The 22963-nt window shown below is 36.5% G+C and overlaps 1 protein-coding gene across 4 annotated transcripts in view; it reads left to right on the forward strand.

Annotated features, from left to right (window-relative positions):
* Positions 1 to 255: 255 nt before the first annotated feature.
* Positions 256 to 22963, forward strand: part of DCP2 (decapping mRNA 2) — a 407293-nt gene continuing 384585 nt past the window's right edge. For 2 of the 4 annotated variants that reach the window (XM_069087228.1, XM_069087237.1), the window contains exons 1-4: positions 257 to 619; positions 5907 to 6058; positions 9774 to 9901; positions 10488 to 10586. In XM_069087228.1, the coding sequence (XP_068943329.1) occupies positions 567 to 619; positions 5907 to 6058; positions 9774 to 9901; positions 10488 to 10586 (432 nt within the window). In that variant the 5' untranslated portion in view covers positions 257 to 566. Of the gene's footprint in view, positions 620 to 5906; positions 6059 to 9773; positions 9902 to 10487; positions 10587 to 22963 lie in introns of all 4 variants that reach the window. The other 2 variants (XM_069087219.1, XM_069087247.1) reach the window with 2 other exon arrangements.

Genomic DNA, 22963 nt, shown 5'->3' on the forward strand with positions numbered 1-22963 from the left:
CTCTCCCAGACTCAGAGCCCAGGGACCAAAAGAACAAGACGCTTCCAGGGACGCCCCCAAGCAGTGCGGGCTAGGACGCGCATGCGTATTTCAACCTCAGGATTCTGTCATCGGCGGCGGGAGCTTGGTTCTCAGAGGTAGCGACTGTGCTCCCTGAGCACCAATCGGAGCCGGCGTCTCAACAAACAAAGCTCCTATTGGCTAACTCGTTCGTCTCTCCCGTAGGTCCGCTTCTCATTGGACCCTGGGGAAGGACGAAGGCCGGCCTATCGTAGCCACTCCGCCCCCTCCCTCGGTCCAGGCCACTGCGGCAGTCGGGAATCTGCGCGTATCGGGGACGGAAGTGAGAGAGTCCGCCTGCCCCTCCTCCTCGGCCCCCGCGTTTGGGGCCCGCGTCGGTGCGGAGCGGGTGTTGTTGGGTCTCTCAGGGAGCCGCTGCAGTCCGCGCTTGGGCGGGTGTGAGCGAGTGAGCGAGCGCGACCGACTGTGTGACTGCGCGCGCGTGCGCGGGCTCTAGGGTCCCCCGGCGCGGCCGGGATGCGCGGCTTCTGCTGCTGCGGCTCATCATGGAGACCAAGCGAGTGGAGATTCCCGGCAGCGTCCTGGACGATCTCTGCAGGTAGGCGAGGACGCCGCCCCCGCTCAGCCCCCTCCGCTCCCCGGGTCCCCCGGCCCCCCCGGCCCGCGCGCCGCCCCTCCCGCTCTTCCGCTGCGGACCCTCCGATCCCGATCCCCCGGCCTGCCCCCGCCTTCCGGTCATCTGCTCCCGGGCTTCTTCCGCCTCACCTGCTTTTAACAATCCCAGGGATCTACCTGCAGCTTGGGTATCGCTTCGTGTGCGTGTGTGTGTGTGCGTGTGTGTGTGTGTGTGTGTGTGTGTATTTCTGTATGTGTGTGTGTATTTCTGTGTGTGCGTGTGTGTGTGTGCGTGTGTTTGTGTGTATTTCTGTGTATGCGTGTGTGTATTTCTGTGTGTGTGTGCGTGTGTATTTCTGTGTGTGTGTGTATTTCTGTATGTGTGTGTGTATTTCTGTGTGCGTGTGTGTGTGTGTGCGTGTGTTTGTGTGTATTTCTGTGTGCGTGTGTGTGTATTTCTGTATGTGTGTGCGTGTGTGTTTCTGTGTGTGTATTTCTGTATGTGTGTGTATTTCCATCAAAACCACTTTATCCATACTCCTAGCATCCTCGTTTCATCGTAAGCCTCCCTCCCCTTCAAACTTTTCTTTAAACACTTTTCAGATGGGATGTTCTCCTTTCCCCGTGCTGTTTCCTGTCCGCTTTCCACAGGGGGAAATAGGTTCTCGGTTTTCTAATTAGATAAGGGAATTTCAGAGTTTTGAATATGGAAGTGGTGCCTATGTGGGTGCTGGCCAGATCAAAGGTATGACCGTTTGTGGATGGCTTTTTGGGAAAGTTAAAATAATCATTAATTTGGAGGTGAAGGAAATAGATTCAGAGAGAGAATTTTATAACTAATGATGAGTTGATTAGAACATATTTGCATCAACTCTAAGGTTAGCGATTAGATACAGTTGTTTTAGAAATTAAATATAAATAATAGCCAACATTTCTATAGCGGTTACTATAATATGAGGTACTGCGCTAAGCACTTTGCAATTATTATCTTATTACATCCTCACAACAACCCTGGGAGGTAAGGTGATATTAAATTTACAGATGAAGGAACTGAGGCAAATTGAAATTAACTGACTTGCCAAGGGTCACAAAGCTATTAAGAATCTGAGACAGGATTTGAACTCAGACCTTCCTGATTAGAGGCCCTGTGCTGTATCCACTCTGCCACCTGGCTTCCTAAAGCATTTAATCCAGCACCTACTGGTGCAGTAGATACAATGGGGGACTGAAGTGAAGAAGACTCATTCTTGAGTTTGAGTCCAGCCTCAGACACTTAGTAGCTGTGTGACCCTGGGCAGATCTCTTAACCTTATTTGTCTCAGTGCCTCAGTAAATTGAGCTGTAAAGGAAATGGCAGGCCACTCCAGAATCTTCCAAGAAAACCCCAAATGGGGTCATGAAGAGTTGGACCTTGCTGAACAACCACCAATCATCATAAAAATTAATAAAAATTCAAAGAATACAGGTCATTATATCAAGATTAGTTAAGTTTTTTTTTAAAATTTCTAATGTAACATTTATTATAATGTTAATATGATTAATATAGCTTCAGGCCTGAGATGTCATCACAATGTGTTAATGAGGCATTAAACTAACTGTAAAAGATGCCTTTATGGGTTTATGAGATTGAGCATTTAGGATTATCAGAGTCTAGAAGGGAGCTTCCAGTGACTTTGATTGCAAGCAAATTAGCCATGCCTTTGGTGGTTTAAAATTATTAAGCCTGAACAGATTTAAGCAGTTCTATTTTGATAGTTGGAGATGTGGTAAGAGGAGAACTTCCTGTGGAGGACACTTGTGGGAGTGGGAAAAAGAAGACTTTTTCTTCCCCTCAGCCCTCAGTGTTAGTGCTGTAGTATTGAAGGGGAGCCATTGGTGAGTAGGAAACATTGTATCCTGCAGGAGACAAAGAGATGGCTTGTAGTGACACAGAGAAAGAAAGTCAGGGGAAGGATGGAGCGGCTTCAGAGAGCGAGCTCTGGCAATGGAGAGGAGTAGACCACCTTGGGAACCAGCTGAACAGCTTGGCCAGCAAAGATGCTAAAGCAGCATGTCTGTGTTTTCACTTAGGGTAAATAGGAAGCTGTTTCTTCACGTGGGTCCATTGGATGCCCATCTTTTATGCCTCAGTTTCCTCATCTATAAAATGAAAGAATCGGACTTGATTGGGTCCTGCTCAAAAATCTATAATGAGTGATATGATATCTTTTTTTAGTTAACATTTTATTTCTTTTATGCCTTTGCCTAAGTCTGAAATATTTTACACTCGAAGGGAAGCTAGTTGTTTGTTTTCTTACTCTTTGTGACCCCAATATCGTCCATGGGTTTTCCTGGCCGATGATACTGGAGTAGTTTGCCATCTTCTTCCCCAGTGGATTAAGGCAAACAGGTTAAGTCATTTGCCCAGGGTCACACAGGTACTTAATAATTGTCTCTTGGAACCAACTTAACTGTTCTTCACAACTTGAATTTAAAAAAAAAAAGATTAAATTGAAAAGGAGGCAGAATATATGTCTGTCTTTTTTTTTTAAGCATTTGGGGTTAAGTAACTTGTTCAAAGTTACATGGCCAGTAATTTCTGGGTGTGGTGCTAAGTATCTGAGCCCAGATTTGATCCCCAGGTGATCCTGACACTGGGGCAGGTGCTCTTACTCACTGAGCCACCTGGCCACCCCTTATGTCTGTGTCTTGATTAGATATTTAAGTTGCTTGATTACCTTTTTAAATTGCTAAATTAAGATTTTTAATTTGAGGCTTTGGTTGTACATATCCCATTTCAAAATATTTGTACTGCTAAAGTGTTGTTTATGATATATTTGAAAATGAAATCAAATATGTATTTGTTTATTTTCTATAGCAGTTCAGTCTATAGTTAATTCAGGCTAGATGTCCCCTCTTTTTCCCTTTTATACTGCCATTGTCTTTGAAGTTAGATAGCTTTTATTTTGTTTGTTTTGCTTTTGGGAGGGTACTTGGGATTAAGTGAGTTGCCCAAAGTCACAGGGCTAGTAAGTGTGTCAAGCATCTGAGGCCAGTTTATTTTGTTTTATTACAGGCTACTATCTTGCCTACTTTATTCCCTGAAATATTTACTACATTTTTCAGAAATGGTCACTCTTGATTAGGAGGAAAAATCAGGATAAGATTTGGTTGAAAAGGTTCGCTGTAACTGTAGTCTGAATAAACAAGATTTTGGTCTAAGTATCAGGAACATTGGGTAGGAAAGAATGGTTGAAGTCATGTTTTACAAATAAAGGTGAAGTACTTCATGTATTTTTTAAAAAAGTGTTCTGGAGTTTGACAGTAAATGACTTCTTCCACATCTGTGGCCCAGCAAGGAGGGATATGTTTAATACTTGTCATGCTTAAAACAAGAATTCATTATATATCTCCTCAAACTCACCCCACTTTCTTATTATTGTTGAGGGTGGCTCTGTGATTCCTGTCACTCATGTTTATAGTTTCATCTTCAAAAGTTTTCTCTCACCCCACATATTTAAAAAGTTACCAAATCTTGTTTCTTTATCCACAACTCCTCTCATGTGCCCTTTTCTCTATGTTCCTGGCCAATGTCCCACTTCAGACCCTCATCCCCTTTCACCTGGACAGTTACTGTAACCTTCAAATGAGTCTCCTGCCTTAATAATCCCCCCTCTTCAATTTGTTCTTCCCATAGTTTTACTCACACTGAAAATCTGACCATTCGTTTACATATTCACTGTTCTCATGGGTCTTACAGATCAAATATAAACCCTTGTGCTTCTTTGCAGCCTGGTGCCATCCTACTTTTCCGCCCTTCTTGTATATTTCTGTATTCCATAGTCCAGTAATCCGAGTCTGATTTCTTTTCTTCCTATATGACACTTCTAGCACCCACCTTTTTGCCTTTGCACTGGAATGCTTGAAATATTTTTCCTTAACTTCACTTCTCAGAATCTTCCTTCAAGTCTCAACTCTTAAGCTTCTGAGAGCAGATTTGAACTCAGGAAGATGAGCCTTCCTGATTCCAGGCCTGGCAGTTAATAAATACATGCTTGCTTACTTGTTCACTAATTCTCTGTAGTCACAATTAGTCATTGCATTGATCTGAGTACTTATAGCTCTAATTTTTTTTAATGTTTATTAATTGAAAAAGTTAATAAGAAAGCATGAAAAGAATATTAGCAACAATCAATATTGGATGCCAAAAATTTTGTTTTTCTTTACATTTTTGTGGCTGGTATTTATATTTTTCTTTTTGTTTTGTTAACTTCATTTTGCATGAATTCATGTAAGTCTTCCTAAATCTCTTAGAATTCTTATCTCTCATTTATAAACAGTACAATAATAGTCCATAGCAATTATGTGCCATAATTTTTCATCCATTTCTCAATGGACCCTTAATTCATTTCCAGTTTTTGTTTTTTTTCTACCATAAAAAGTTCTGTAAATATTTTATATCGTTACTTTCCCCCTGTTTTTTGGCCAGCTTGAGGTATATGCCTAGTAGGGATTAAGTAGTTCAAAGGCTGTGAACAATTTAGTCACTTTTCTAGTATGAATCCAGATTGTTTTCTGTGACATAACTAATTCACGTCTCTGCTAACAGCATGTTGATGTGCTTGTCTTCTGACATTGACAGTGTCTGTCTTTTACCACCTTTTGTCAATTTTCTAGATTTGAGGTGAAACCTTAGAATTTGTAACACTTTATTAGTGAGTGCTTGCTAAATATTTTGCCTTTAATATAGTATATGCCAAAATAGTCATATTTTGGTTGTCACAAACTAACTTATATTTGAAATAGGTTAATTTTATGGTGTTATTTCTCTTGGTGAATGTGAACTTGCTCTTTATTCATGGAAATATAGCTGTTCATATGGATCTAGTGGTATTTATTTTAATAATGTTTGGATTATTTTAGAACCAAAAGTTATTTAGGGGTTGGTTTTGCCAGCATTGCTTTCTTTCTATAACAATTTGTTATTGTTTGATTTTTTTTTTTAATGAGATCTTACCTATCTGAACTTGTGCACCATGATGTAATGGTATGGTAAATGTAATGCCTTCTTTTTGTGACTACCTCTTCCCACACAATATGACACTATAATTTCCTGAGGAGTAGAGCTTTCTTTTATGATAAAGATTGCTTCTGTGCCAGTAAGTCTTCTTTGTAACCCTTCCATTTCTATGAGCCTTGTTGGTCCCATTTCTAGGCTGATAAATGCATTTCTTTTATCTTTATTGCTATTTGTGAATGTAATTTTTGTCTTTTTTTTTTTTTTTTGGCAGCCGATTTATTTTGCACATTCCCAGTGAGGAAAGAGACAATGCTATCAGAGTGTGCTTTCAGATTGAACTTGCCCATTGGTTTTACTTGGATTTCTACATGCAGAACACACCAGGATTACCTCAGTGTGGGATAAGAGACTTTGCTAAAGCTGATATCCTTTTTCATTAGTGTTTTTGATTCTAAGTAAAAAATTGCTGCACTGAAAAGTTTTCTTCTCCGTCTAGTCTTTTGAGAGTTATAACCTACCCAAAACGTGTAGCCTATCTTTAAGAGAAGAGAAAAAATGAGACTTGAAATGAATTTTTTTTGCCTTAGAACAGTTAAAGCTGGCCTATGAACTCATCTACCTTGGCATGTTTTTACTGTTACCTTGGAAGATTCCCTTATCCAGACATTCCCTATTTCATTGAAATCACAGGTTCATTCCCTGTTCACATTCTTGTTACTTTACCTTAGTCAGATTGGCATCTTTAATCAGACCAAGAAATCATCAGAAACACTTTTTCATTTCAATCAAAGTCAAGTCAGAAAAGACTACTGAACAGCACATCACCCGACCATATAAAATAACTGTGTGCTGGGTGTGACGTGGTATAAAAATAACTCTTGAAACTTGGTCCCTGCTCTCAAGCAATTCACAGTAATTGTGGAGATTTAGATGTAAACACGCATTTTAAACAGTATAAGATTTAAATACTTTAAGACAGAATAGAGGAACAGTCTCAAGATATAGCATATAATTAATTGCCCAAAAAGATGAGAAAATTTTACTTTAAGTTGTGGTGGAGAGGGAAAACTTTATGGAGGAGATGAGATTTGAATGGAGTCTCAAATGATAGTTAATTATTAGACAGTTTAGAAGGAATACTTGAGCAAAAGATTCGAAGGAAGAACATTCAAGGTATGTTTGGATGTGGGGTGTGAACTACCTCTTTGGAGACAAAGTGTATCGTGTGGAGTATGAAGCTGGAAAGGGAGACTGAAATCTGATTGTATATGTTCCTGAATGCTAGGCTAAAGAGTTTAAATTTTATTTACTGTGGAACAGAGAAAAATTTAAGGTTTTGGCAAGAGAGTGACATGAGTAGTCAATTAAACAAGCATTTATTAAGTGCCTATTATGTGCCAGACATGTTCAGTACTGGGAATACAAATACAAGAGTATGAGCAAATCATTGTTTCAGAAAAATTCCTCTGTTGGCAATGTGCAGTTAGGTTGGAGCAGGAAAACCAGGTAGAAGTAAGAGTTGTTAATTATTAGTAAGAATTACTAGCCCTCATTTTCTTTTGTAGTCATAGTCCCAGAAAAGTATTGGGTCACTTAAGCCCTGAAGATTTTTCTCAGGCAAAGAAAAATCTCAGTCTTCTCGTGGGGTTGCTTTAATGTAAAATTTTTTTGGATGAATTTAGTTTTGACACAAACTTCTCCCCTTTCTTCCTCTCCCATATGGTCTTCAAAAACTGATTAACATTGGTTAATATTGGTTAACAAAAAGAAGAAAAGTATTAACGCTGAAGAATCATGTTTGACTAGAGTTTTGTTGCTTCACAATTTGACATTATTTACTTTGTTGAACTCATGGGTATTGTTCTGTTGGCTCAATATTTTTCTTTTTGTCATTTGATATAAATGTAGGTATATGAATATGTTAGATATAAATCTTCTGTAATATTGCACTTGTTACTACTTATATTTTGGAATTTCCTAGGACCCTAGGATGTTCTGTTGGTGGTCACTTGCTGTTTTGTTTTTTTTTTTTTGCTTTTTGGAGGACAGTTGGGGTTAAAGTGACTTGCCCAAGGTCACCTGGCTAGTTTTTGTGTGTGTGTGTTAAGTGTCTGAAGCCGGATTTGAACTCAGGTCCTCCTGACTCCAGGACCTATTCACTGTGCCACCTAGCCACCCCGAAACATATATATTCTTTGTTCCTCACAATAATGCTATGAAAGAAGCAGAATTTACTTCCATTTTTCATATATGAAGGAACCAACGTTAATATACTTTGCTCTTAAACTATGTGAGTTATTATCTGTTCAATTTTTTCCACAGGGAGTAAAAGATTCTTTTTGCTAGAACTTTGCCTTTTAGTGTTTTGCCTTTACCACTTGATTGTTAGGTTGTAGGTAGGGTCTCTGAGACTTGCTTGGAATTTGTCCAATTGGAGAACTTTGGTGGTTGGTTGTTTTTTTAACTTGTAGCTTTATATACATGAGAAATAATGTCTAAGAGGATACTATTTTTACATATTTGATAATATACTTGTATCATCTTGGGGGTCTGAAGCCTAATCTGTCATTACAGAGTTTGTTACTTTGATATGTTGAAATTTGCAGGAGTTAACAATAACCTAGTCATTTTAGAACTTTCTTCAAAGGAAAATATTTGGACAATTTGAAAGATCTTTATAATTATCTGTGTAGGTCCTCCACCTAATAATACAGATTATCACTTCTTCATGGCTTCTTATCTGGTGCATTTTTTGTCCATATTTTCTCATAGAGCAGAGATTTTTAACCTGGGATCTGTTGACTTTTTTAAAAAAATGATAATTGCATTTTCATTAATTATTTTCCTTTGTGTTCCTTTATATCTTATGCACATAAAACATTCTGAGAAGGGGTTCACAGATTCACTAGAATACCATGGGGGTTCCATGACACGAAAAAGGTTAAGAATTCCTATTATAGAGGGTCTACATTATTTACAAATCAATTTTTTTTTGGTTAATTTTAAGTTCCAGACTGCCGTCCTCCTTTCCTCTTTGCCCCACACAAACCACAATTTAATGAGATTTATAAATATGTGTAAAACCATACTGCGCATACTTCTCTTTTGTCAGTTCTCTCTCTGGAGGTGGATAGTATCTTCCTTCCTAGGTTCTTTAGAGTTTCATTAATTCCTTTGATATTGGCCTTTTGTTCTTCTAAATGAATTTTATTACTATTATTTCTAGCTCAATAAAATAATTTTTGCTAATTTAATCAGGATGGCGTTGAATAAACAGATTAGTTTAGATAGAATTGTCACCCATGAACAATTAATATTTATCTAGTTATTTAAATCTGACTTTATTTGTATAAAAAAGTGTTTTACGGTTAAGTTTATATAGTTCTAGGGTTTGTCTTGGCAGGTATAATCCCAGGTATTTTATTTTATTTTTTCCAGGTATTTTATATAATCTACAGGTATTTTACATGGGGTTTCTCTTAATATTTCTTCTTTCAGGGTTTTGTTGGTGATACATAAAAATGCTGATGATTTATTTAAAAATGCTCGTTTCTCTTAAAAGACACTTGAAAGCATAGGTATAAATGGATTTTTCCTTAAAATAATAAGCATCTACCCCAAACTATCAGCAATAACTATTTGTAATGGAGATAATCTAGAAACCTTCTCAATTAGATCAGAAGTGAAACAAGGATACCTGTTATCACCAATATAATTCAGTATTATCTTAGAAATGCCAGCAATAGCAATAAGAGAAATAAATTGAAGGAATCAGAATGGGCATTAAGATAATAAAAACTATCTTTTTGCAGATGATATAATATACTTGGAAAATCCTATAGATTCAATGGCCTTCTTCTTATTCTTTTAGTATTTCAGATATACCAGGGCATCTGCTGTCTGTTGTTTACCTGCAGCTGTATATATCTTCATTATTGCTTTTGATTATAACCTATCTTCAGGAGAACATAAGTAGAAAAAAACAGCCATGATGGATCCAAGAGTGAGGCTTTTAAGGATTACTTCATGGAATAAAAAAAAGTATTGTTCATGTGAATGGTTCTGTTCCTTTTGTCTGTGTACTGTATTTTTTTTTGTGGGGGGGTAAAACAATTGGTTTCCTTGACATTACTTCTACTCTTCAGTCATTGTCCTTTTTTACTGCCTCAAGGTGAAGATGTGCAGAAAGTTTTAGATGAATGGAAAGAATATAAGATGGGAGTACCAACATACGGTGCAATTATTCTTGATGAAACACTTGAAAATGTGAGTGAAATTGAGTCAAGATGACAAGTGCAATATTTTAAATGAGCTAAATAGCATTGAATTTAGGTAACTTTTTAACTTAATCAAATATATGTTATATTAATGTTCTGAATTTAGTTTTTAAAATAATAATATTGCATTCTGTAGGATAGTGAAATCCTGTGTTACATTTTTATTCTTCCATCCCCCTACTCCAACTTTCTGTTGTCGCTGGCTTGATAGTCTAATCTGGTTGTGGCGGTTTGGTTCAGTGAGAATAAGTAGCAAATGCTGAGGTAGGAAAAAAAAGTACAGAGTGTCCTTTCACTTCACTTTCACTACACTGCAGTTTAATTTCACATTTAGATTTAAGGAAATCAGTTATTCCATTTCAGAATTTCTGATGACACCTTAGTGGGGAAATATCCAAACAACTCAGTGTTTTCAGTTTAGGATGTTTTATTTTTCTTGTAGTATATCAATCACAAAGCATTATAATGTGACTACTGTGTGTGTATGCCAGGCACTATACTTAATACAGAAATGAGACAGTCCTTACCCTCAGTGAATTACATTTATTTGTGTGTTGTTTTTTTTTTTTTTTAAGGTATTGTTGGTTCAGGGTTATCTAGCAAAATCAGGCTGGGGATTTCCAAAGGGAAAAGTAAATAAAGAAGAGGCTCCACATGATTGTGCTGCAAGAGAGGTAAGTTTTATACATATATATGTATATACATACACACACAGGTAAATATGCTGTTATTGGACTCTTTTAATCTTTTTTTCTTTTCATTTTAATAATATAAATTATTCCTTTATCATTTCTTCCTGAATCTGTTTGAGTGCTTGCCTTCTGATGTTTTCTCATGTACACTTCCTGTTTGCTTATGTGTTTTCTATACATTTCTGCTTTTCTACTGTTTACTGACCATACTTTATCTCATTAGTTTTATTTCCCACTTCCCCTACCCCCTAATTTTAGAGTTAAATCAGCAGAAAATACCATTGATATGTAAGCAGTGGTATGCTGCAGCTTACTCAGACTGGCTCAAGAGAGCTATTTGTTAAATTTTTCAGGAATTTCATGAGCTAGTTGGTAGTGTTTAACAGGTGTGCGCTTCAGTCAACTTCTACACTGGTAATGTTATTTGTTGCTTTAAATGAATGGTTGTCAGCCATAGTAGAATCTATTTTCAAAATGTTAATGTCTATTTTAAATGATTTTGGTTTTAATGATGAATATTTGAAAACAAACTTAATTGCATTTTATTATGATGGTGTTGGGAATATAATGTTGGGAAGAAAGTCTGGAATAGCTATGAAACTTAAATCATTGATTACAGTTATCACTTGACTGTTTCAGTATCAGAAATAAAATGAGTTAATCAGTTAAAAGTAATTCTGGATAATATTTATTACTACCAATCTAATAAAAATTAAGCTGAGCTAGAAACTGTAGCTGAAGAACTTGAAATTGAAATTAATAAAATTGATTTAGTTCTGAGGTCACATAGGAGGCATATAGTTCAAGTTACAACTGCTGTCTGGTTCACATATCTTGCATTATAGTATATACATTTTTCTCCTTATTCTGGTTAGGCAAAGAGATTAGATAACATTAATTTCTTGCAAGACTTAATGGTTGACATTCATGAAGGAGTTTTATTTTTTTTAGGTGCATTATAGTCAAGGTCACCTAACATTCAGGAAGTGAAAAAAATTAATCAGATGCACTGTGAGAGCTTTGGAAAACCTAAGAATTGGTACTAGAAAGCAATCTCAAATGGAAGATTTGATTAAGTTTAAAGACATCCCAGTTAATAAAAGTTGAAAAATTTCATACTATTCCTAGGAATATGTTATTAAAACTGTAAATCGCTGCATGAATTTTTATTTTTTATTGAGCAGAAACAACTGTGAGAGCATTTTACATTATTTTGATTTATTAAAACCATCAAGGTAGCCTTATGAAGAACTAATTTCTAGAATTACAGGTGAAAAAAAGTTGCATCACTTATGTGAAATTTTGAAACATGAAATTGAGTTGAATAATTTTCAGGATTTTGTAAATAATAATGTAGAATCAAACAATATTCCAGTCCCTGCATCTTATTAAAAAAAAAACTAAAAAGATTGTTATTATTTCAATTAGAGATGCTAAAGCTGAAAGAAGTTTCAGTTTAATATAGTTTGTATCAGGTTAAATAGTACCACTGTACATCTCATTTTGGTGGATTGGGATGCAGCTCTATTAGCCAAATCTATAAGAAGTTTACAATGAAGAGTATTGTATATTTTATTATTATTTAAGTTGTGTGCTGCACATTGTTTATATAAATAAAATTTATAATAAACACATGAATTTACATCTTTATAATATATTTGCACACATATTTTCCCCCCTGAAGAACTGGTTGTTAAACCCTTACCAATACACCCCACTGGTAGGGTGACTATTTTCAAACTTATTTTGGGTTGCTGGTGCCTTCCAGACAAGATAGCCTTTTCTTTTTTGTGTAGTTTGTCAAAGCCATATGTGATAATCTGTAAAATGTATACTTCCTCTTTAAAAAAACACATAGGTTTCTTATTGCCTACAGATTAAAGGAGGCAAACTGCTTAGTTTCTGGCACTCAGTGCCCTGCAAAATTTGATCCTAAATTTATTTAATTTAGATAATATGTTTTCAGGAGTGATTTATCTTATGGAATAAGAGAATTCCTTCAAGAAGTTTGTTGTGACATTATCCCCATGGGAAAAAAAAATCATTTCCCCATTGAAACTGTCAATAAGAATGAAAAAAACATTGAAAGAAACGAGCATTTAAAAATTAATACATAAAACCATAAAGCTACAAAGATTTCAAAAGAACATGTGAACTTTAACAAAATAATGACATTGGTAGTTACTATGTTAGTTTGCTGTTTTTCTCTTGTTCACTATGAACTTTTGTTACTATTGTTTCTTTAGCTCTAGTCATACCTATATTTTGATTCTTTCTCCATTCTATTTAACTTTACATTCCATGTTAACTTGTATTAATACTTGTCATTTCTCTTCATGTATCAATAATATAATATAATTTATTTAATCGTTGCCTAGCTGTTGGACTAATTTGTTTCTAATTTTTGGCTACCAGAATTAAAACAGCTTTATCTGCCTGTCCCAAGAGAACCTCACTGCCATTTTTCCATGTAGTTACAACTTCCCTTTTGTCTTGAAGCTCTTTCAGTATATTGCCTCTTTTGTCATTGAATAAGAATCTAGAATTTAAGATACCGACTTCTAAGTTAATGTTTACAGATTGTCTAAAAAACTCTTATTGTTACCATCTTCTGTCCCTTTTTTTGTCACTGTCACTGCAGATGGGGAAGGAAATTAATCTTAAAACCAATGGTCTTAAGTCAATGATCATTTTATGTTTTTGTTCCATGAGTTCCCATATTGTGTGGCCAAGTGTATAGTGCACATGTACACGAAGAAATAAGAATGCACTACCTTGATGTTTCTTTAGCATCTTGACTTCTCCCTGTTTCAGTGCATCAGTGTGATCTACATTGTACATATTTATCTCCTCTGTCTTACTTCCCAGGGTTCTTTCCACTTATAGTCAAATGATTGTCTTTGGGACTTTACTATTTTTTTCTCTTTTAAATTAAATTTTACATTTTATTCCTCTCATTACATGTAAAAACAATTTTTAACATTTGTTAAAATTTTTGAGTTCCAGATTTTATCCTTCCCTCCCTCCCATCCCACCTCATTGAAACGGCAAACAGTTTTATACAGGTTATACAGATGTGGTCGTGCAAAACGTTTTCTTGTTATTCATGTTGTGAAGGAAAACACAGAGAAAAAGAAAAATGAAGAAAGTAAAGTAAAGTATGTTTCAGTTTGCATTTAGGATCCCTTCATCCTTTCTCTGGAGATAGATAGTATTTTTCATCATCAGTTCTTTGGAATTGTCTTGGATCATTGTATTGGTGAGAATAGCTAAGTCCTTTACTATTGATCATCATAAGGTATTGCTCTTACGATATACCGTGTGTTCTCTTGGTTCCGTTCCTTGCACTTAGCATTGTTTCATGCAAGTCTTTCCAGGTTTTTCTGAGAGCATCCTGTATTTTGTTTTTTATAGCACAACAGTATTCCATCACAATCATGTACAACAGCTTGTTCAACCATTCCCCAATTGATGGACATCCCCCCAATTTCCAATCCTTTGTCACCACTAAAAGAACTGCTATAAATATTTTAGTACATATAGGTTCTTTTCCTTTATGTTTTTGACCTCTGAGATACAGGTGTAGAAGTGGTATTGCTTGGTCAAAGGGTATGCATGGTTTTTATAACCCTTTGACACAGTTCCAAATTGCTCTATAGAATGGTTGAATCAGTATATAACTTCATTAACAGTGCATTAGTGTCTCAATTTTCCCACATCCCTTCCAGCATTTGTCACTTTCTTTTTTTGTCATTTTGCCAATCTGATAGGTATAGGGTGGTAGCTCAGAGTTATTTTAATTTGCATTTGTGATTATAGATAGCTTTGATTACTTTGTCTGAAAATCCCTTTTTTATCCTTTGGCCATTTATGAATATAATAAACATATATGCACCAAATGGCATAGCATCCAGGTTCTTGAAGGAAAAAGTAAATGAGTTTCATGAGAAGATAGACAATAAAACTACTAGTGGGAGACTTCAATTTACCTCCCTCACACTTAGACAAATCTAAACATTAAATAAGAAAGAAGTTAAAGAGATGAACAGAATTTTACAAAAGTTAGATATGATAGACCTCTGGAGAAAATTGAATGAAAATTTCCCTCTGTTTAGCTTTTGATTGCTGCCTCCCTTTTTCTGGGAGGGTCATGGCACCTTCACAAAAATTGACCATGTATTGGGGCATAAAAACCTCACAAATATACAATATAAAAATTTTATTCAGTAAGGGGTGTTGGAAGCATGGATTAAAATTTAATATAAAACTAAATCTCAAACAATGAGTAAGTCAAAGAAGAACTCATTAAAAAATCAACAATTTCATTAAAGCTAATGATAACAATGAAACAATATACCAAAATTTGTTGAATGTAGACAAAGCAGTACTTGGCAGGAAATGTATATTTCTAAATGTTTACATCAATAAAATAAAGAAACCCAATCAAGTAATTGGACATGCAACTAAGGGGAAAGAATTTTGAGAAAGAACAAAGTAAAAATCCCAAATTAAATACCAAAGAAGAATTTCTCAGGATCAAAGGAAAAATGAATAAAATAAAAACTCAAAGAAACCATTGAACTTAAAGCTAGAAGATGGTTTTATGAAATAAAAAAACGAAATAAACCATTGGTGGTGGTTGTTCACTCGTTTCCAGTCTCATCCAACTCTTCATGACGCCATTTTGGGTTTTTCTGACAAAGAAGAAAACCAAATTACCAGTGTCAAAAAAGAAAAGGGTAAATGCACAACCAATGAAGATGAAATTAAAGCAATTATTAGGAGCTATTTTGCCTATTTATATTCCAGTTATAAAACTTGACATTCTAGATAATATGGAGGAATAATTACAAAAAGGTAAACTGCCCAGATTAACAGAAAAGAAAATAGAATACTTAATCCTATTTTAGATAGAAAAATTGAATATGCCATCAAATGGGCTTTCTAAGGAAAAAAACAGCACCATATGAATTTTCAAGCAAATTCTACCAATTAAAGAACAATTCCAGTACCATGCAGAGTGTTTCAAAAAATAAAGTGGTCCTACCAAATTCCTTCTGTGATGTAGAAATTGTTGTTATTTTTGTTTGTCCTTTGTTCTCAAAGAGGACCATGATATCAGGGAAGTGATGCCATGACGTGCAGGTGAATTGAAGTGAGGGAGGGCTGTGCAGAGTCACCAGCCTCACTTTCTCCTCCAGAGCCATCTGAGTCCAGTTGCAGTGTATAGATCAGGATGACTAGAGATGGCCCTAGATGCAGGGAGAGACCTTGCCCTTTTTAAGCTAAGGTCTTTAACAGGTCTCAGTTTGACTGAGGCAACACCTATTCAGTGATTAAGACGAGGAAAGAAATGAGGCAGAGTGACCTCTTTTACCTAGTCACCAAAAGCAAAATCGGGGAGGAGAAGACCCTCTGGGTTTCTGGCCAAAATATAAATAATTGCTATTTACATTCATTCTGAGCCAATTAGGGACCAAACGTGACCAAGTGGGGTGCAGTGGGCTGCTCAGTGTCTAGCACTAAGCATGATCGGAGACATGAATAAAAATGATCAGATCATATGGGTAGTTCAAGGAAGAACCATGAACTCCATTTAATGATTCTTTGGACAAGGTTTTTAAAAAATCAAGCAGACAAAGATTCAAGTACTCTTATCAATAGCTTAATCTGTCATAGCTGGAAGTAGTAGAATTGAATAAGGCCATGTTACCTATGTGCCAGAAAGTCTTAGGAAAGGTCATTTAACTCTGCATTCATGTAACAAAGGATGCTTTCGAGAATGCACTTCAAAGCTGGAAGCAAAGCTGCATCATCAAGGACATCTACATAGGACCTGACCCCCAAGAATCATATATTTTTACTTATTGCAGTGGGGCTTGGTCTGGGGCCTCTTACAGGCCAATCAACAAGAGCCATAGTAATTTGCTTTTAAGGTATGATCTTTAAGGAAAAACATCTACCCCTGAGCCCTAAATGTGTGGATTCAGTGATCAGAATTTATGTTCTTTTTGGCAGAGCACCTGCAGGTAACCATATCATACCCTTTGTGGAAATATCTGAATAAAAAGGAGGAAGGAAAAAAAAAAGAATCAGTTTCCCTCAGATAGAGGCTCAGGACATGAGGGAACAAACCAGAAAAAAAAATTATGAGAATACGAAACTAAGAGCACATGTGAAAAGATGAAAAAATAAGTATATTTTGTAAAATATCTACTGTTCTATAAGAGGGAGAAAAGGTTCTTCTACTAGTATACCACAGCTTTTGAAAAAAGTCCTTTTCTATAAAAGAAGAAGCCTTTGAGTCCACGCTCTGCCACTTACCAATTTTGTGACTAAACGATTGTTCCACTTGCTGATTCACTGCAATCCATTCTGCACACATTGCCAAATTGATCTAAAACATGAATCGGACCATATCACACTATGACCCCTAAAAACAATCCAGTTTCAGACCTAGGATAAAATCCAGAATTATAATCCTGACATTTAAAGTCTCATACAAACTAAGGTCTATCTATATTTCAAGGCTTATTTCATATCAGTCCCCTTCACACACTCTTCCAATCAAACTGTCCTATAGCTTTTCCTCTTATACCACATTACAATTCCTGACTTTGCACGAGTAGTCACCTACAATATGTCTAGAAGGCATTTCATCTTTACTCCTGACTCTGATAATTGCAGACTTCCTTCAAATCAGGTATCACATTCTACCTGAGGCCTTTCCTGATGCTCCCAGATATGAGTACTCGAAAAGTTGCTGACCTGTGTTGACAGGGAGTTTCCTTCTCTAGGGGTTGTCTACACAGATCATATCAGGGGGAGTCCCATTCCCTATTACCTACCTCACAGAGTTGTCAGGAAACTGTTTTTCAAATGGTATAACATTGTAGAAGTATGAGTTATTATTGTTAACAATAGTTATTGGATAGCAGAGTGAATAGAGAACTAATGTCTGATTCAGGGGAACCTGGAAGTCCACATCCCACCTGTGACAAATGCCAGTGATATGACTCTAGGCAAATGACTTATCCTCTCAGAATCTTGGGCAATACTGGGATACTACAAATTGTAGAAACAGTTGCTTACCTGTGAATGGGTCCAACTATTCAGGAAAGTAATTCAGAATTTTTTCAAGAAAGCTATTGATCTATGCATACTCTTTGACCTATTTTAATACTACTACTAGGTCTATACCCCAGAGAGGTGCAAGAAAAATAAAATGACCCATATGCTTAAAAATATTTAGAATAACTCTTTTTTGTGGTAGCAAAGAATTGGAAACTGAGGGGATGCCCATCAGTTAGGGAATGGCTAAAGAAATTATGGTATATGAATATTATGGGGATAGTATCAGAAAATCCTGGGAAGACGTGTGAATTGATGCAAAATAAAGTGGGCAGAGATTTAAGAACCCTGTTGAAACCTAAACTACAAAGAGCAAAAACAGAAGGAAAACTATAGATCAATTACCCTAATGAATATTGATGGAAAATATTTTAAATAAAGCACTAGCAAGGAGATTACAGTAGCATATCACAAAGATCATGCCCCAGACAGGATTTATATTGGGGATGCAGGGATAGTTTAACATTAAGAAAACTAAACAATTGACCATATCAAAAACAAAGGAATCCAAAACACATTGTATCAATAGATACAGAAAAAACTTTTTTTTTTTTAAGCAATTGGGGTTAACTTGCTCAAGGTTACAACGGCCAGTTATTTCTGGGTGTGGCGCTAAGTATCTGAGCCCGGATTCAATCCCCAGGTCATCCCGACACTGGGGCCAGTGCTCTTACTCGCTGAGCCACCTGGCCGTCCCTCAGAAAAAAACTTTGGATAAAATACAATGCTCATTCCTTAAAAAAAAAAAAAAAAACTGGAAAGCATAAGAATCAGTGGAGCTTTTCTTAAAATGACAAGTAGTCATATTAGGGTGCAGTATATATTGAGGTTTAGAACCAAGGTGGTAGAAAAAAGGGAGGGACTTGCCAAATGAGCTCTCCCAAATTCTCCAAACAACTTTAACACCTCAAAATGAGTTCTGGAGTAGCAGAATCCACAAATAACTTTCCAGACCAAGAGAACTTAGAAGGGTGACAAAGATATGTTGTATTGGGGTGAGAGTGATGCAGTCTGGCAAACCAGTAGCTGATCTTGGTGATGGCTGTATTAGCAGTAACTTCTGGAATTCTTAAACCCACAGACAGTAAGGGTGTTGGGGAGAGATTACCATGGTCCTGTGGCTAGGACTGGATTGCATTGCCCACATACAGGTGGGTTCATTCTGGGATCACAGTGCCAAGGTGAAAAGGAACACTAGCCTTGTAGCTGCAGGGGAGCAGGGACCCTGGTCATAGTTCCAGGGCAGAAAGGAGTGCACATGGTCACTCACGGACCAGAGCAAGGCAAGGAGAATAGTAATTACATCTCCTTAGAGCAAGGATGGGGAACCTGTGGCCTCAAGGCCACATGTGATCCTCTGGGTCCTCAAGTGTGACCCTTTGAATCCAGATTTCACAGAACAAATCCCCTTAAAAGAATGTGTTCTGCAAAACTTGGACACAGTCAAAAGCTTGCACCAAAGAACCTAGAAGGTCACATGTAGCCTTGAGGCTACAAGTTTTCCACCCCTGCCTTAGATCATACCACCTTGGAAGAAATGAAAATTTATAGACTCTTAGAAATAGCTCTTGAGAACAGCTGCACAGAAACATGAAGTGTGGAACAACATGTCCCTCTTCACTCCCCCATTCCACCCCAGGAGCAGAGCCCTATTTAAAAAATAAAGTTAAAAGTCAATAGGCTTGGGGCGGCCAGGTAGCACAGCGAGTAAAAGCACCAGCCCCAGAGTTGGGATGACCTGGGGATCGAATCTGGGCTCCGACACTTAGCACCTACCCAGAAACACCTGGACGTGTAAACTCGAGCAAGTTACTTAACCCCAATTGCTTATATAAAAAAAAAAGTCAATAGGCTGGAAAACAGAATGAACAAAAAAAGAACCTGACCATAAGAAGTTACTGTGATAGGGAAGATCAAACTCAGAAGAAAACACAGTCAAAACTGCTACATCCAAAGCCTCAAGATAAAACAGAACTGTTTTCAGATCCAAAAAGAATTTCTGGAAGCATTCCCAATTTTTTTTTTTAATCAAAGAGGTAGAAGAAAAATTGGGGAAAGAAATGAGAGTGATGCAAGAAAATCATGAAAAAAAAATCAACAACTTGGTAAAGGAGATGCCAAAAAGTGAAGAAAATAACACCTTAAAAAATAGAATAGGTCAAATGGTAAAAGAGGCACAAAAATCCACTGAAGAAAAGAACTTTTCTTTTTTATTTTTTTGTTTACATCATTCATTTCCACAAGATTTTGAGTTACAAATTTTCTCCCCATTTCCCCCCTACCCACCCCCCAAAACAGCGATCCCACTAAATATCCCCTCCCCCAACCTTAAGTTTTTTTTTTTTTTGCTTTCTTTGGAGGAGGGAAGGCAGGGCAGTTGGGGTTAAGTGACTTGCCCAAGGTCACATGGCTAGTAAGTGTTAAGTGTCTGAGGCCAGATTTGAACTCAAGTCCTCCTGACTCTAGGGCTGGTGCTCTATTCACTGTGCCACCTAGCCACCCCAAAAAAAGAACTTAAAAATAGAATCTGCCAAATGGAAAAGGAGGTACAAAAACTGAAGAAAATAATTCCTTATAAATTAGAATTGGGCAGGTGGAGGCTAACGACTTTATGAGACATCAAGAATTAGTTCAACAAAATTGTCTCAAGGAATATCATACACACTCAGTTGGATATAGAAATTATATGGCATAGGAAACTAGGAGGAAGAAGAGGGGTGGGGCTGATAGAAGGGAGGGTGTGTCGGGAGGCAATAAAAACAGTGAAAGGCAAGAGAGTAGTATAAACAAGAATGGAGGATGGAGGGAAATGCATATTAATCATAACTAAAAAATTTTTTAAAGCAAATTTCTCTGATAAAGGTCCCATTTCTCAAATATAGGGAACTGAATCCAATTTATAAAAATAAGCCATTCCCCAATTAGCAAATGTTAAGAGGATATGAACAGGAACGTTCCAGATGAAGCAGTCAGAATGTCTATAGTCATGAAAAAATGCTTAAAATCACTATTAATTAGAGAAATGTAAACTAAAATAACTGTAAACTACCACCTGACACCTCTCAGATTGGCCAATGTGACAGAAAAGGAAAATGACGACTATTGGGGATATTGAGAAGAATGTGCTGCTTTTGGAGTTGTGAACTGATCGAACCATTCTGGAGAGCACTTTGTAATTATGTCCAGAAAGCTATAAAACCATGCATACCCTTTGATCAGGTAATACCACTATTAGGTCTGTATCCCAAAGATATAAAAAAGGGGGGAAAAGACCCACATGTATTTACAAAAATATTTATAGCAACTCTTTTACTAGTGGCAAAGTATTGGAAATTGAGGGGATGCCTATCAGTTGGGGAATGACTGAATAAGTTGTGATAGATGATTGTGATAAAAGAAATGACTAGCAAGATGGTCTCAGAAAAATCTGGAAAGACATAAATGAACTGATAAAAAGTGAAGTCAAGAGAGCAGTTAACAGCAACATTATATAATGATTAACTGTGAATGACTTAGGTATTCTCAGAAATATAATGATCTAAGACAATTCCAGAGGACTTATGATGAAAATTCTATCCATCTCCAGAGAAAGAACTGTTGGAGTCTAAATGCAGATGGAAACATACTCTTTCTTAATTTTCCTTTTTTTTTTTTTTGTCTGTGAGTCTAGTAGGAACTAGGCATAGACCAGCATCTGAAAATACCAAGATAAGGTCAAAATAGATACATGATTTCACATAAAGGGTGATCTTATAAGTAAGTTAGTTGAATGTGGAAAAAATTACCTATGAGATCTATGGATAACAGCAAAATTCATGACCAAATGAGAGGATTACAGAAGGTAAAAATTGATAACTTTGATTACGTGAAATTAATTTTTTTTTTTTTTGCTGCAACCAAACAATTGCAGCAAAAATTAGGAAGTCAGGGGGAAATTTTAACAGCAAATTTCTCTGATATAGGTCTCTTCTCAAAAATACAGGGAATTGAACCAAACTTATAAAAATTAGAAACATTCCCCAATTAATAAATGGAAAAGGATACAAACAGACAATTTTCAGGAGGAGAAATCAAAGCCATCAATTGTTATGTGAAAAAAATAATTGAAACCACTAGTGATTAGAAAGAAGCAAAATAAAATACCTGAGATACCAAAATGCTGGAAGAGATATGGAAAAATAGATACCATAATGCGCTGTTGGTGGTGCTGCGAATTTGTCCAGGCATTTTGGAGAACAATTTAGAACTGTGTCCAAAGACCTATAAAAACTGTGCATGCTGGGGGCAGCTAGGTGGCGCAGTGAATAGAGCACCGACCCTGGAGTCAGGAGGCCCCGAGTTCAAATTCGGCCTCAGACACTTAAAAACTAGCTGTGTGATCTTGGGCAAGTCGCTTAACCCCAACTTCCCCCCAAAAAGAAAAAAAAAAAAAAAAAAGAAAAAAAAAAGCAAAGTAAAAGGGCTATCTTTTATTAGCCCTTTTACTTAGTAATACTGTTACTAGGTCTGTACCTCACAGAGATCAAAGGAAAAAGAAAAGAACCTGTACATGAAAAAATTTAGCTGTTCTTTTTGTGGTAGCAAAGAATTAGAAATTGAGTTAATGCCATTAATTGGGGAATGACTGAACAAGTTGTGGTACCTTGTTTGTTAAATAGCTGGAAAAGGAAATGGGAAACCATTCCAGTATCTGCCGAGAAAACCCCAGATGATACTGTAACAAAGAATCAAACATGACTAAAATGCCTGAACAACATTTTATTTATAATTTTTCTGATATTGAACCAATCCTTTATCTTGGTGTGTATATATATATACACACATACATATATATATATATATATATATATATATATATAAACTGTTTTTATTTTTTTTCCTTTTTTTTTTTTTATAAAGCAATCGGGGTTAAGTAACTTGCTCAGGGTTACACGGCCAGTTATTTCTGGGTGTGGTGCTAAGTATCTGAGCCTGGATTTGATCCCCAGATCATCCTGACACTGGAGCCGGTGCTCTTACTTGCTGAGCCACTTGGCCGCCCCTTACAGCCTGTTTTTAAAGTATCATCTTTTGGGGGACGTTGCTGTAGTTTCTTTGCTAATATTTTATTTAACATTTTTGTGATATTTGTTAGGGATATTGGTTGATATTTATTTCTTTGATATTCATCAGGGATAAGGCTTCCTATAGAAGATGGGATTTTAGTTTTAACTCAAAGAAATCCAGGG

This window comes from Petaurus breviceps, unplaced genomic scaffold (genome assembly GCF_028583685.1).
Source record: "Petaurus breviceps papuanus isolate PSGF00001 unplaced genomic scaffold, PetGlider_PUasm1.0 118, whole genome shotgun sequence".
Taxonomy (NCBI): Eukaryota; Metazoa; Chordata; class Mammalia; order Diprotodontia; family Petauridae; genus Petaurus; species Petaurus breviceps.